General features: G+C 37.9%; 1 protein-coding gene across 1 annotated transcript in view; it reads left to right on the top strand.

The window, feature by feature from the left end:
- Positions 1-3,266: 3,266 nt before the first annotated feature.
- The window catches only part of TMEM168 (transmembrane protein 168), a 23,336-nt gene continuing 9,677 nt past the window's right edge, over positions 3,267-16,925 (top strand). Inside the window, exons 1-3 of the mRNA XM_006859292.1 lie at positions 3,267-4,513; positions 14,372-14,514; positions 15,346-15,620. Of these exons, the coding sequence (XP_006859354.1) occupies positions 3,386-4,513; positions 14,372-14,514; positions 15,346-15,620 (1,546 nt within the window). The 5' untranslated portion in view covers positions 3,267-3,385. The remainder of the gene's footprint in view (positions 4,514-14,371; positions 14,515-15,345; positions 15,621-16,925) is intronic.

Raw genomic sequence — 16,925 nt, 5'->3', positions numbered from 1 at the left:
TAGGTTTACTCTTCTGTGCTCTCTATGCACACATTTTTACTCTCTATATGTTGGTAGGAGTTCTGGTGTGGCACTTGGTTAATGCACCAGACTGCAAAGCCGTTTAAACAGCGAGGTCGGCAGTTCAAGCTCACCAGCTGGTCCTTAGAAACCCTATACAGGGTTACTATGGGTCAGAACCGACTTGACTGCACATAATGACAACGATATGTTTGTAAGTGCCATCAAGTTGATTCAGACTCAGAGCGATCTTATGTGTCTGAGGAATGGCTCAGGGGTTGAACCACCGGTACCTTATGGTTGGCATTCCAGTGCTTATCCTACAGCACCACACCAGGACTCCATGCTCTGTATGTTGTTTTAAATGCCATCAAGTTGGTTCCAACCGAGGAGAGGCTAGTGGGTTGAACTGCCATCCTTTTGGTTCAGCCTGACCTTGCAGTCCAGTGCCTTATCCTGCAGCGCCACATTTTACTCTGCCTCTTGAGTAATTGCCCACTAAAGAATCCTAAGTGGTGGCAGATCAGTTGAAAGGGACTTCAGTGCTTATTTTAGTCTCTTGATTCATTCTGTTTGTCTTTTAAACAGTTCAGAGTAGGGAAGACTTCTGTAAATTAGTCATTAAAAAATAATTACTTTCCATGTTGTTTTTGACCCATTAAATGGTAGCTGCATACATTCCATGATATAAATGTACCATACTTAACTAAATTTGCTTGTTTGTATTTACTTTGTTTCCAAGTTCTGACCTATATGTAGAGTGCAGAACAGAGCTGTTGTCTGTATTTCTCTTGGGTAGATTGATAATGTGTATACATAGGTGGTGTTAAGTGCTGTTAAGTCGGTTCTGACTCTTAATGGCCCTGTGTAGGCTTTCCAGGGAGTGGCTGTTGGGTGTGAACTGCCGACCTTGCAGTTAGTAGTCCAGTGCTTATCCTATAGCGCCACACCACGACTGAAGAAATATGTTAATAGAGTAGTAGTAATAGACATGGAAATACATGATACTGCTCAGAGAAAGTATGTAGTGAGCTAAGAACCTGGGCTTAGTTGTTGTTAAGTGTCGTGTAGTCTATTCCAACCCTTAGCGGCCTTGTATAGGGTTTCCAAGGATCAGCAGGTGAGCTTGAACCACTGACCTTGCAGTTCAAATGACTTTGCATTAAACCACAGCGTCACACCAGGGCTTAGTTGTTGTTGTTAAGTACAGTAGAGTAGGCTCCGACTCATTGTGACCCTGCACAGGGTTTCCGAGGCTGTAAATCTTTACAGGAGCAGAACGCCTCATCTTTCTCCTGCGGAACTGGTTCGCTGGTAGTTTTGAACTGCTGACCTTGAGGTTGGCAGCCCAACTCGTAACCACTACGCTACCAGGGGGCTTAGTATTAAACACCTAAAAATGGGTTAAGAATGGAGAGTCTACAAGGAAACTTAGCGAGACCAGTGAGTTGAAAAAAAAGTTTCAAGACTGATTTTTAGAAACCAAGGTAAAGGAAAGTGGGAGGAGGAAGCATTGTCAGTGATTGTTTAAAGAATGAGCAGGAAATGAAGTAAAAAGTGCCTATTGAATATAAGAGTATACAGGTGATTTCAGACCTTCTTGGTAGAGCAGTTTACCTTCCTGCGGTGAGAACCACCCGTTAGTGATTTGAGAAGTGAGTGGGTGAGAAGTGAAACAGCCAATTCGTTGTGAAGAGGAAGATTGAACCTAGAAGAAGAGGTGGGGATGAGGAAGTGTGCTTGTTTCTGGGCTTGGCTTTTTTCTTCTTTGGATCGTTTCAAAGAAGAGATTTATGAATGTTTATGTGCTGATGGAGAACAATTAGAGAAGAGTGAGAGTTTGAAGAGAAAGAAGAGAAAGATTCTGAAGAGGCAGAAGGGAAGGAGGTATACAGTATGAGCAGAAGATTTCCTGGTTGGTAGGCAAAGAATACCCTTCTTTCCTTGTGCCAGGAGCTGTTGGTAGAGGTGGGTTTGTAATGTTGAAAGTTCAAGTGAAGTCCCTTCTGATACTAAGCAGGAGGCAGTCATTTGTTGACAATGCAGTGGGAAGTAGGGGTAAGGGTTGAGGAGAGGGAAGACAGATTTGAATAATACAGAGAATGGGAGAAAGCCACATATTAAACTAAGAATGGTGGTAGTTATGTGCGTGGGGTGGAGTCGGTTATGACTCATAGTGACCCTGCATAGGGGATCTGAGGCTATGTATATGGGAGCAGAAAGCCTCATCTTTCTCCCACAGAACTGCTGGTAGTTTCCTGCTGCTGACCTTGAGATTAGCAGCTGGATTCATAACCACTACGCTACCAGAGCTCATGTCTAGAAGAATGATTCCATTGATGGTAGTTTCATCATGCAGTCTTTGTATAGAAAGAATAGAAAGCACAGCCATTTTGTGTGGATAAACCACCAAGTTATTAAGCCAGAGCCAATTACCATTAAGATACATGCAAATACAGATTTTTGATTGTGAATTATGTGATAGTTTACACAGGAGAATATTAGCTTTACATTCATTCTATCGCATATCGTTTCACTGCCATGGTCACGATCCCCTCCATGCATCATCAACCAACCAAAGGTTATACCCTGCAAGCCTGCCCCCCTTCCGGTCATCATCACATAGCCCCTCTCCCTCTCTGGGTCGAGAGTCCCCAGCCGCTCCATCTCTCAAAGTCATTGTCTCTGCCTCCATCTCTGGTGTCACTGTTACTCTGAGTAGCATCCCGCACTCCCCTCTTCTCCCTTGATGGTCCCAGGGACCTCCGCTCCTAGACTGCAAAGTCAACCAAACCTCTCCTTTTGCTACAAAATGTCTACCTTTACAATTCCAACCCTCACAATCAGTCTTGATAACAATTATTCACTATTGTATCACAAGAGACCTATCCACATCTCCTTTCATCAGCCCCGCCTAGACAGATTGGATACTACTCAGTGGAGATTCTACCTTCCTCCATGCCCTCTGGATCTAGGCTCCCTCTTGAAAGCTTGTAAGCCAGTCACTTCTTGTCTTTGTAGCCTCTCCTCCTCCCCCTCGCCCCCATTTTGGGTAGCCAATGTCCAAGTTGCCCATCCCTGTCTACCCTGTGTATTGAGGGGGTGGGAATGATCCTTGCTGAAATACAGATTTTTTAAGTGGGTTTTTAAAGAAACTGTATTTTTCACCTACTTGTTATACAAGGAAGAAGCATATGAGAGATAAATGATATAAAATTCACACTGAAATATGGTTTCTTTTTTTCTTTCTTTCTTTTTAGATGATTACAAAAATTCCACCTGAGAAGATGTTGAAATAAGAGCTGTGGCGACATTGTATTGGCTGGATGAAATACAAGCAGTTAATTTTTGTAACGTGGGGAGAAAACCCAGCTTGCCAGATTACATGTGTAAATCACTGCGTTACTGCTTTAGTCATTGTCTCTATTTAGCAATGACAAGACTGGAAGAAGTAAATAGAGAAGTGAACATGCATTCTTCAGTGCGGTACCTTGGCTATTTAGCCAGAATCAATTTACTGGTTGCTATATGCTTAGGTCTTTATGTAAGATGGGAAAAAACAGCAAATTCCTTAATTTTGGTCATTTTTATCCTTGGTCTTTTTGTTCTTGGAATTGCCAGCATACTCTATTATTATTTTTCAATGGAAGCAGCAAGTTTAAGTCTCTCCAATCTTTGGTTTGGATTCTTGCTCGGCCTCCTGTGTTTTCTTGATAATTCATCCTTCAGAAATGATGTCAAAGAAGAATCCACCAAATATTTGCTTCTAACTTCCATAGTATTAAGGCTGTTATGTTCTTTGGTGGAGAGAATTTCTGGTTATGTCCGTCATCGACCCACTTTACTTACCACAGTGGAGTTTCTGGAGCTTGTTGGCTTTGCTATTGCCAGTACAACGATGCTGGTGGAAAAGTCTCTGAGTGTCATTTTGCTTGTTGTAGCTTTGGCCATGCTGATTATTGACCTGAGAATGAAGTCTTTCCTAGCCATTCCAAACTTAGTTATTTTTGGGGTTTTGTTGTTTTTCTCCTCATTGGAAACTCCCAAAAATCCAGTTGCTTTTGCATGTTTTTTTATTTGTCTGATAACGGACCCTTTCCTTGACATCTATTTTAGTGGACTTTCGGTAACTGAAAGGTGGAAACCCTTTTTGTACCGTGGAAGAATTTGCAGAAGACTTTCAGTCGTTTTTACTGGAATGATTGAGCTCACGTTTTTTATTCTGTCAGCATTTAAACTTAGAGACACTCATCTCTGGTATTTTGTCATACCAGGCTTTTCTATTTTTGGAATTTTCTGGATGATTTGCCATATTATTTTTCTTTTAACTCTTTGGGGATTCCATACCAAATTAAATGACTGCCATAAAGTGTATTTTACCCACAGAGCAGATAACAATAGCCTTGACAGAATCATGGCGTCTAAAGGGATGCGTCATTTTTGCTTAATTTCTGAGCAGCTAGTTTTCTTTAGTCTTCTTGCAACAGCAATTTTGGGAGCAGTTTCCTGGCAGGTAAGCCTGGGGTTTGTCTATTGTGTCAATGTGAATGTGTTATGTGATAAAGTGTTGAATTTTTAGAATATTAAGGTCAAGTTTCAGGTTTCTAAAGATTCTTTTTTCGTTTCTATTTAATTTTGACCATGGAATTGAAGCATTGAATGTATCTTGACAGGATAATTTAGTTTCATCTCTAACAAAGTGGTACGAAATGATACGAATACACAGCATGTGGCATGTATTTCACCTCCTGATTGTTCATTAGTAAAACACAGATCAAAGATCCTTAAAATTAGCACTTGAGCGGTTGGACTCTAAACCTTTCAATTCAGACAGGAAACTGTAAGCCAGACAAGACATATCTAGTCTACCCTGAAACGGGTTATGTCTAATACACTGGTCTCCCCACTGCAGTGCTATGTAGCCATTTTTTTTTTAAACACTTTTTATTATAAATTGAGTGAAGTTTTACAGAGCATACCAGTTTTACCTTCAATAAATCATACACATTGCTTTATTTCAATGATTGCAATCCACTCCGTGTATCATCAGTTAGCAGTGTTACCTTTGTTTCCTTTAACTTTTTTTTTTTTTTAGATATTTGAAATACAACTTTATTCTGGTTCTAAACAGTAAGGTATGGGAATGACAATAACAAACAAGATTTCACCCCTGAATAGTGTGATATGACTGTGTTGTTGTTATGTGCCATCGAGTTGGGTCCAACCCATAGCGACCCTGTATAAGGTTTCCGAGGAGCAGCCAGTGAGCTTGAACCACCAACCTGGCAGTTCAAACAGCTTGGCAGTCTGGCACATTAACCCACAGCACCACACCAGGACTCCGACTATAGCAGTCGTATGTTTGAAACTCAAAAAGGAAACAACTGCGTTCCAACAGCTAGATATGCAGGTCCAAAAAAATGAAGGTATTTTTAACTGCCACATTCACTCCGAAGCCCATTCATCTCCTTCAGCATCCTAAAGATTAGCACATGTTCTGCTTAGCTATATAATAAAGTGGCAAACCCACTACACCACTGACATCACAGGACAGTTGCCTATAAAACTAGGCTTCTGACGCTGGGCTCCAGCTTCGTTCTCTTACAGATCATCATCCTGGTCTGGGAGAGCAGTTGTCTGCGCATCCTCTAAATGATGCTCATATTGTGCTGCCAAAGCTGGGTCCATGACAACTTCTGGTGGGGTGAGAGCAGGCATTGCAACAAACTCCAAGTTAGGATCGCCAATTAGTTTTCTAGCAAACCAAGGGAAGGGCTTTTCAAAGTTGTTACTTATTGCGGATAATGTCATAGTACTGAAGTGTCTTCTTTCGGTGGAGGACGATGGATTTTGCGTTAACTTTCCTGTCCTTAATGTCCACTTTGTTGCCACACAACACAATGGGATGTTTTCACATACTCGAACCACATCCCTATGTTAGTTAGGCAAGTTCTTGTAAGTAACTCTTGAGGTTACATCAAACATTATAATGGTACACTGGGCTTGGATATAATAGCCATCTCTCAGTCCCCCAAATTTCTCCTGATCAGCCATGTCTTTACACATTGAATTTAATCGGTCCTCTGTTAGTATGGAACACAAGGGGATGGACCTCCACCCTCAGGGTGGCTACATACATCTTCTCAAATTCACCAGTCAGGTGACATTTCACAAATGTAGTTTTTCCAGTACCACCATCACCCACCAATATGAGTTTGAACTGCACTTGGGGTTCACCTTGGGTGGCCATCACGATGGTTCTTCCAGAAGCATCTCCGGGCCACGACTCTGTTTCCTTTAACTCTTGCACTAGTCTCTGTGTCTCCTGCTACCTTCATCTTACCTCTTCCAACCTTCCTCTGGTTGTATATTGCCTGCCCCATTACCCAGGTTGACATGTATCTACCCTCTAGTCTGAGTAATTCCCTATCCCCCTTGCCCCCCAGCCATCATAGAATGCCATTGGTCTCATACAATGTGTGTCCTTTTGTGATTGACTAATTTTACTCAGCATAATGTCATCCAGGTTCATCCATGTTGTAAGGTATTTTTTAGATTCATCATTATTCTTCAGCATTGCAAAGTATTCCATTATATGTGTACCAAAGTTTGTGTAACCATTCTTTTGTTGACGGGCATTTTGGCCGTCTCCATCTTTTTGATGTATCTCTTGTGGAGATCCTGTGTTCTTATCCACTCTGCTAGATCTCTTAATTGGTGTATTTAATCCATTTATATTGTTTAATTATCAGTAGGTATGAATTGATTGCTGTCATTTTACTATGTGTTGTTTTGTGGTGCTTCTGGTTTCTTTGTTCCACATAATTTTTTGCACTGAGTGGGTTTTCTTTGTAATTTCATTTCTATAGTGTTTACCAAATCTTTCTGATTTTCCTCTTTGACTAAATTTTGTTGTGTAGGTTTATTCATTTTCTTTGAGGTTACCCTGTAATTTATTAATGTTTTCCCATGTTTAAAACAGTCTGCTGTATCTTGAAATCTATTTGACTTCCTTGCCTTTTGGAAATTCTGTATCTACACTATTCCCTCTTTTTGCTTTGTAGTTGACTTCATTATTCTTTGATATCTCTGGTTCCCTATTTTCAGTCTTGTAGGTAAGGAGTTCTGGTAGCATAGTGATTATGAATCGGGCTGCTAATCTCAGGGTCAGCAGTTTGAAACTACCAGCTGTTCCGTGGGAGAAAGATGAGGCTTTCTGCTCCCGTAAAGATTTACCACCTCGGAAACCGTGTACAGGGTTGCTATGAGTCGGAACCGACTCCACGGCACATAACCACCACCACCACCACCACCAGGTTTGTTTTACTTTTAATACTTCTATATCTAAATTGAACTCTGGGTTGCGTTATCACAGGTTGTTGTCTGCTGTTGTTGGTTCTCAATCCAAAGAACACCCTTTAACATATTTTGTAATGTTGATCTAGTCAGGAAAAATTCCTTTAATTTCTGCTGGAAACATACTTATTTTACCATCATGTTTCAGGGCCGGCTTTGCTGGGTATGATTTTTGGTTGGCAATTTTTTTTCTTTCAGAGTTTTATGTATGTCATTGTATTGGCTTCTTGCCTGCATGGATTCTGCTGAGAAATCATGAGTTTAGTCTTATTGGTTCTCCTTTGTAAGTGACTTTTTGTTTTTCCTGAGTTGCTTTCAGAATTCTTTTCCTTGTCTTTGGTTTTGTACAGTTTGATTATGATATGTCTTGGTGACTTTTCTTTTGGCATTTATCCTGTTTAGTGTTCATTCAGCTTCTTGAATGCTTATCTTCTTGTTTTTCATGATCTTAGGAAGTTTTCTTCCAACAACTCTTATACAGTTTTCTCAGTTTTTATTTTTTTTGGTTGCTTCCTGTTCTGGAATTCCCTTCACCTGTAAATTGTTCCTCTTCATGGTGTCCCACATAGCTCTTAGATTATTCAAATTTTTTCATTCTCTATTTCTGATTGTTCTTTTAGCATAGTAGTATTGCGAGATTTATCTTTAAGCTCACTAATTCGGTCTTCCGTTGCTTCAGATGTATTTCTTTGCCTTTCCAACATACTGTCTGTTTCTGAAATCTTAGTAGTAATCTTTTGGATTTCTAATTTCAGGTTTTGTATTATTCCAAAATTTGCATTTATTTTGTCTGTTTGTTCTTGTTATGTTTTCCTGAATTCTTCTAAAATTTTCTCTGTGCTCTTCTTGCTTTCATGGATCTTTCTATCAGTCTGTTGAAGGTACCAGAATACCTTTCCCATTTAGTTCCATTACTTCTTTCTCAGAAACATTTTTTTTGTGTCTGCAGCTTGGTCATTTGTTTGAGCCATTCTTTCATTTCTTCTTGTGATCTGTCTGTTGTCTTTGGGGCATTGTGGGCTTGTCATATTTGTATTTAATTGGTGATTGTATATTTGTGTGTTCTTAGGCTCTCACCACTTGTCTTCTGTGAGTATAGTTCGAGAATGGAAGTAGTGTGCACATCGTTATCATTCACTGTGGGTGCACCTCCTTTTGGGGGTATGTTTGACTGGTGTTGGTTGCTATCATTGATCAAGTGGTATAGGAACTGGTATTGACTCTTTGCCTAGTGGGTGGAGCAGCAGTAGGTGTGGTTGTGGCTGGGCTGGGCTGTGGGCACGGTTGCCTCCTTTCCCCTTGCATGTGTGAGTCTGCTCTGCCAGCCTACCTTCTGTTGCCAAAGCTGGTTCACAAAATGGTTACACCATGTCTGGCCGGCCATTCACCAGTTAGTTGCCCACTCTTGCAGCTTTTCCCTGCTCAGCTTTTCCTGCTTACAGGCACTCACTTCACTTCTTTAAACTTCCAGAGTTCAGGGCCCCAGGATAGGATTTTCATCTGTGTCTGTTTTATTTAGTCTTTGTATCTTTGTAGAGGGTCCGTGGAGTGCACCTGTGTAGTCTACCATCCTGTCGGAAATGACTTGTTTTCTGTAGCTTTGTAGTAAGGTTTGAAATAAAAAAATGTAAGGACTCCAACTCCGTTATTTTTCCAATTTTGTCTATCCTAAGTCTTGGGATTTTCATATATAATTTTGGTTTAATTTGTCACTTTCTAGGGGAAAAAGCACGCTACTATTTTCATAGTGATTGTTTCAAGTCTGTAGATTAATTTGGAAGCACTTCCCTTCTCCATTTATTTAGGTCTTTAATCCTTTCATAAGCAGTGCTTTATAGTTTCAGAGTATAGGACTTGCTCTTCTTTTGTTAATATTCTTTAAAAAAAATAATTGCAAATGCAATTGTTTTGTCTAATTTATGTTCAGATTGTTGATTGCTGATATATAGGAATAAAATAGATTTAAAAAAAATTAATCTGGCATTTTACAACCTTGCTAAACTTATTTATTAGTTTTCTTAGTTTTTGAAGTAATTTCATAGTACTTCCAATATATAATAGAGTGTAATCTGTAAATAAAGCTGTTGTCTGCTGATGATTGTTATGGATTGAATTGTATTCCCAAAAAAATGTGTGGTAAACCCTATCTTCTATGCCTCTCGTGGAGTGCTAACGAGGTGCTGTAGGATAAGCCACACGGTCAGCAGTTCAAACCCTCCAGCTTCTTCTTGGAAAGCTTATACAGGGTTACTATGAGTCAGAACTAACTCGATGGTACTTAACTACAACAATGCCTCTGATAGACCTAGTGAACTACTTATGGAAATCTTTATGAACAGCAGTAGCAGAACATTGTCAGATATAATGCCAGTAGGTGAATTCCTTAAGTTGGAAGGCACACAAAATATGACTAGGGAAGAACTGCCTCCTCAAAGTTGAATTGCTCTTAATAACCTGAATAGAGTAAAACTTTTAGAACCTTCGTTTGCTGGTATGAAATGAGTTAAAATGAGAGGAAATAGCTGCAAATATATATTAATCAGAACATGGAATGTGCAAAGTGTGAAACTAGAAAATCTGAAAGTCCTCAAAAATGAAATGAAAGACATGCAGGTCGACATCACAGGCATTGTTGTTAAGTGCCATCAAGTCAGAATGTTCCTTAGAAGTGCAGATGGTGAGACTTCATTTCATGTGCTTTGGGTATGTGATCTGGAGGAACCAGTACATAGGAAAAAAGACATCATGCTTGGAAAGAAGGGGGTCAGTGGAAAAGAGGAGTACACTCAAAGAGATGGATTGACATACTGGCTGCAAGAGTGGACTCCAACATGTCGATTATTGTGACGATAGTGCAGAACTGAACAGTGTTGCTTTCTGTTGTACAAAGGGTTGTTACGAGTAGGAACTATTCAGTGGCATCTGACAACAACAAATGTCTATGGTTATCCCATCTGGGAATAGTTTGCCTTTGTTATATTAATGAGGTAGGATTCATGTAGGCTGTGTTTGAAGTCAGTCTCTTTTGTGATATAAACAAGCTAGCCATCAGGCAGAGAGGAGGAAGATAGACGCCATGCCACATACAGATCTCCAAGGACCCAGGAAACATAACTAAAGAGGCCAGGACCTTCCCCTAGAACCAAGAGAGAAGGAAAGTCTTTTCTCAGAACCAGTATCCTGAATTCACACTTGTAGCCTTCTAAACTATGAGAAAATAAGTTTGTTAAAACCATTCACTTGTTTAAGGGTAAGTCAAAAAGTACTGCTGCTAACTTACAGTTAATATATGCCTGGGTTTCTTCCAAACGTGTTTAAATATGTCTCTACAATCAGTGGATTGCAAAGAAATTCTCTCAGTAATACTTGTCTTAGTCTCATTAAGGTACCTTAAAAAAAAAAAAAAAAAGTCCAATCAGAACAGTGGCTTCTGAGGGGATATGCTGGGTCAGTTAAATTGACGTCAGACAGGCCAGCTCAGGTTATAGTGACTATTTTGGGGACACCAAGCTGTCATCTTGATAGATTTTCTTGAGGACACAGGATGATCATGGGAACTTTTTAGGAAGAAGTTTCAAGAAAATTGAACACCAAATTGGTGAGAAAAAGCCAGGGAAGTTATGCCAAGGAATTTTGTTCCATTACGACAATACACTTGCTCATTCTTTCAAGGGCTGTCCTATCAGAATTTTTTTTTTTTGAGAAATCTTACCTCATTCATCCTAAAGACTTGATCTTGTCACTTCAGACTTCTTTTTGTTTCTAAAACTCAAAGAGCATTTAAAAGGAACACTGTTTGAATCCCTCGAAGATTCCCAAACTACCATTTGGACGTACCATTTGGGGAAGAGATGTTGTGAGGTCCATTTCTTCTGTCCACCTCATAGTGACCCATGTTCTGACTCACTGTAGCTCTGTATAGGGACTCAAAGGAGTGGCTGGTGGTTTGAACTGCCAACCTTGTGGTAGCAGTCTAGTGCTGATCCTACAGCACCACACCAGGACTCTGGGGAAGTGTTAGAGAGATGGAAACACTGCTGTCAGAAGCGTAGGAGGATGTATCTTCACATTTTGATATTTTTGTTTTATGAAGTATATGACCTTGCAGCAGTGCTTTTTGACTTAACCTTCATATTTCTGCTACAGTAACCCTAAATAACTAGGACACTGGCGATGCTTATACAGGGTCGCTATGATTCAGAACGGACTTGACTGCACTAAACAACAACAGCTGTGGAAAAAGAAAAAACAATCAAATTAAATACATCTCTGGGAAGAAAGTGATGATGGAGAAGCTCAATTTCATCAGCCAAACCAAGGCTCAGGGCCAATTGTGGAACAGACCATCAATTGCTCATATTCAAGTTCATCCTGAAGCTGAAAAAATATTAAATCCATTGCAAGCCGAAATATGACCTTGAGTTTATCTCACCTGAGCTTAGAGACCATTTCAAGAACAGATTTGCTACATTAGGTGATAATGACTACAGACCTGAGCAGCTGTGGGATGGATGATCATGAAAAAGGAAAGAAAGAAAAGACCAAAGTGGATGTCAGAAGAGATTCTGAAACCTGCTCTTGAACATAGAGAAGCAAAGAAATGATGATGTAAAAGAGCTGAATGGACAATTTAAAGTTGTATTCAATTTTGGTTTTCTTCTAGGTCTTTGCACATTTCATTTTAATATTTTACTTTGTCTTCTCTAGCTGCCCTTTGAAATTATCTGTTCAGCTCTTTTGCTTCCTCATTTCTCCCATTTACTTTTAGCATTTTTACACTGGAGAGCCAGTTGCAGAATTTCTTCTGACATCCATTTTGCTCTTTTCTTTCTTTCCTGTCTAACTATCTTTTGCTTTCTTCATGTATGGTATTCTTGATGTCATCCCACATCTCCCCTTGTCATTTGATCATTAGTGTCTAATGCATCAAATCTGTTCTTGAGATGGTCTCTAAATTCAGGTGGGATACACTCAAAGTTGTATTTTCACTCTTGTGGACTTGCTTTAATTTTTTTCAGCTTCAGCATGAATTTGCATATGATCAATTGCAATTTTCCACAGTCTGCCCCTGGCCTTGGTTTGACTGATGATATTGAGCTTCTCCATCATCTCTTCCCACAGATATAGTCAGTTTGATTCTTGTGTATTCCATCTGGTGAGATCCATGCATCTACCCTCGATTGTTGAGTGGTATTTGGAATGAGTAAGTTGTTAGACTTGCAAGATTCTGTCATGCAATTTCCAGAATCATTTCTATCACCAAGTCCATATTTTCCAACTACCAAGTCTTCCTCTTTATTTACAACTTTGACATTCCATTCACCAGTAATTAACACTTTATCTTGATTGCATGTTTGATCAAGTTCAGACTGAAGAAGTTGGTAAAAATCAGTTTGATCATCATTGACTTTAGTTATTGGTGCATAAATTTGAATAATAATAGTGGTATTAACTGGTGCTTCTTCTTTTAATTGTTTAGTGCCATCAAAATGGTTCTGACTCATAGCACTCCTATGTACAAGTGGTAGGTACATGGGTGGATGGATGCATATTGTTGTTTAAGTCCCATCAAGTTGATTCCAACTCATAGTTATCCTGCATAGGGTTCCCAAGGAGTGGCTGGTAGGATTGAACCACCGACCTTGCAATGTTTACAGTGCCACACCAGGACTCCATACAATTTATATATACTATTTATATGTGTGTATGTGTGTGTGTACATAGACATATAATGAATGAACATACAATAAGGCTTCAAAACATTTTTGGAAAATGGAATTATAAGATAATGGAATTTTTCAAAAAACTTTTTAAAGCTCCTTCATATATTTATTGCATGGAATGTGGAAATCTCTTTAAAAAATATTAGTAATAGATTTGTCTGAATGAAATGATTTAGTTACATATCTTTTTTGCTTATTTGTATTTTCTGATATTTCTAAATTGAGCATGTGTTGTATTTATGCTTTTGATAGAAGGTACCAAACTAAGGCACTATATCCATTTTTCCATTATAGAAGTTAATGATGTATTTTATATTAAAGTTTCAATCAGATGAAAGCTTCCCTATTTTAGCAACGAAAATGTATGCCCATGAACATAGGCCATGACTGCAGAGTGTATGAAGGGGCTTCAAAAAGCTGATGAAAAAATGGAGTTAAAGGGTAATACAATTTCTTCATGAACTTATTGAAGCTGCCTCATATTTTTGTTAATGATCCATAAAAATTGTTGAATATTATTAGTTTTCTAAAGATATTTATTCAAACTGAATGAGTCTCATCCTTCAATTTTCTTTTCATTTGAATAAGTCTTTAAATTTTTTTTTTTTTAATTGCAATTATTACCTCATCTGGTTCCTTTTAATATTTTTTCTGCTTTACTTGTTTCTGCTCATAGAATGTTTAAATGTCCTTAATATTTTCTTTTTTTAAATTTTTTACTTTAGTCATAGAGACTAGAACTTTTTGAGAGTAAACTATATTATAAATTTAAATAAATATAATGATAGAATTCATTTTAATAGCTTTAGGCTATTAATATTTTAGTCTTAATATCTGGATTTCTCAATTCATTGGAAAACAAATGAGCCCTTTCTGTTCCTTCTGTTAAATAAAGGTATGTTTTAAATGATCTAAGACATGCGAGTTATATTAGGAAAGGATTTGTTTTCTGGCTCTTTGTCTTATGGAAAGAGGTGATGATTTTGTTTTGCTTATCTTTTAGTCAGGTTGAGATGTTATAGGACAAATAAAAAGAAGAAAACATGTACTGTGTTTGTTTTGCCGTGACTTCTAAGAAGTTTAGAGATAAAGGGCTCATTTCATTAATTAGATCATCTCCGTGTATGTGACTGTTTCAGTGCTTCAGCTCATCATTATCTTTACATCATTGTCTTTTTTCCTTTCTTTGAGATTGGGGTAAACACTGTAAATACATGTGTGTAACTATAATATAGTCACATGTACACACAAAACCAAACATGTTTAAACATGTCATTTAAAATTTCTTTTAGCCAACAAATGGAATCTTCTTGAGTATGCTTCTCATTGTTTTGCCATTGGAATCCATGGCTCATGGGCTCTTCCATGAATTGGGTAGCTGTTTAGGAGGAACATCTGTGGGATATGCTATTGTGATTCCCACCAACTTCTGCAGGTACAGTAATCTAGTTAAATAATTGCTTGAACTCAAAATTCTCTTCATATTTCCATGAATATTACTATAAAATATGATAGCTCATTTTTCAAGATATAATAGTCTGTTGCTTTGTATTTCTTCATTTGGTCTAGAGTTTTAAAATCCTTTACTCTAAGTAATTTTTAGGATTCAATGTAAATATTTAAATATAAAATAAAAATTTGTAAAACTAAATATTTAACTTACATTTTAGCTAGAAATCAGAAAATGTAAATGAATTTTTTAAGGTAAGATCCAAGTCTGTATTTTATTTTTAAATAGTTTTCTAGTGGAAAAAAAAAATTTAGTGCACACCTGGCTGTTCTTGAAACTTTTAGAGCAAAATTACTATAATAACTTTTTAAAAGTTTTACCGTATTTGTCATTTGTTAAGAAGATATGACTAAAGAACAAAGAATAGTAATAGCAATATTTGGAGATAATATTCTCCCTGCTTTTTTTTTCAATGTTTTATTGTGAATTATGTGATAGTTTACATGGGAGAACATTAGTTTTACATTCATCCTATTATATATCATTTCACTTCTATTCTCCCTGCTTTTAATTTGATTGTTATTTTATTGATAAGAAATACAATTTTTAGAAAGCAGGTGCTGATTTTTCCCAGCTCAATTCTTAGCGATGTAGGAATTTTAAAAAGATGATTTGAAATAACTAAAAAATCTGCCAATTAGGCAGTAGCAGCTATTCATTCTCAAATAATCAATCAATTATTATGGATAAGAAGGTGACAAGGAATGAATGAATGCTTCTTAAACACCAAGATAATCTCTCTTTCTTCTCTTTCAGTCCTGATGGCCAGCCAACACTTCTTCCACCAGAACATGTTCAGGAGTTAAATCTCAGGTCTACTGGCATGCTCAATGCTATCCAAAGATTTTTTGCATATCATATGATTGAGACCTATGGATGTGACTATTCCACAAGTGGACTGTCTTTTGATAATCTACATTCCAAGCTAAAAGCTTTCCTTGAACTTCGGACTGTGGATGGACCTAGACACGATACATATGTTTTGTATTACAGTGGGCACACCCATGGCACAGGAGAGTGGGCTCTAGCAGGTAAAGTCACCTTTGGCAATTTCATGATTATGAAGATATACGTGTTCATGGAAATCTGCCCTTCATACAGAGATAGTAAATTTCCAGGAGTCTCAGGTTTTTACTGGATAGTTTATCAAGTATATTTAGTATAGCTTCAATTTGTTTTTCTTTTGCAAACCTCTTCAGCATAGTTTTAATAATCTATAAAGGTAAAGTTTTGAGAATTATATCTGGTAGTTATTGGAAGAAAAGATATCTTCTTGAGCTGACACTTCTAATCAGGTTCCATATAAGTTACTTTAGAATTATTAAATATAATTTTCAAAAGCTGGCAAACCTCAACGGCAACTAACAGCTACAACAATCCATGTCTTTAAATGTTGCAAATAGTATATTCTCAGTAGTTCCTTACTTGTGAGGTTTTTATTTGTATTAGAAAGCTCAATTGAAATTGATCTATGGTGAAAGTAGTTATATGGCGGGAATGGTGCTTAGGTTGGGAGACCTTGGTTCTGGTCCTGATTTGCCACAACAGTGTTATTTTAGGCAAGTTACTTAATATGTCTACATCAGTTTCTCATCTGTAAATTGAGTGATTCAGATCAAGTAAACATTGAAGTTCATTCTAAAGTATAAAATTTTTTGATGCTTTCTTGTAGTTGAAAAGCTTAAAATGACTTTGCATAGATTATGGAAGTCAAGAAAACACTTTTTTCTTGAGTTACCATCAAGGAAGAAATGAGAAGACCTTTCTATCTTATAAAAAATATTTTTTGTCAGTTTTCTCATCAAGAATTAAATCAATAGTACAAAAATACAAGTGGAAACACATAGAAGTCCAAGTAAAGTATAAATGGAGTCCTGGTGTGGTGCTATATGATGGGCACTGGACTGCAAGGTTAATTTGCATTGCAAGGTGGAAGTTCAAACACACCAGCTGCTCCTTGGAAACGTATACAGGGTCACTGATTTTGGAATCCCATATCACTTAGCAACAAACTATAAATAGAAGTATTATGTTGTTGTTGTTATTAGGTGCCATCGAGTCGGAACCGACTCATAGTGACCCTATGCACAGCAGAACGAAATAATGTCCGATACTGGGCCAACCTCACTATTGTTGCCACATTTGAGTCCATCAATGCTACCACCTGGCCAATCCATCTCATTGGGGGTCTTCCTCTTTTTCTCTGACTCTCCATTTTACCAAGCATGAGATCCTTCTCTAGCGTCTGGTCCTCCTGACAATATGTCCAAAGTATGAGAGACAAAGTTTGGCCATCTTGGCTTCTAAGGAGCACTCTGGCTGCACTTCTTCCAAAA

Source organism: Chrysochloris asiatica, unplaced genomic scaffold, assembly GCF_000296735.1.
Source record: "Chrysochloris asiatica unplaced genomic scaffold, ChrAsi1.0 scaffold00032, whole genome shotgun sequence".
In the NCBI taxonomy this organism is placed as follows: Eukaryota; Metazoa; Chordata; class Mammalia; order Afrosoricida; family Chrysochloridae; genus Chrysochloris; species Chrysochloris asiatica.
Note: the sequence above shows the minus strand (reverse complement) of the source record. Positions and strands in the feature narration are given on the sequence as shown.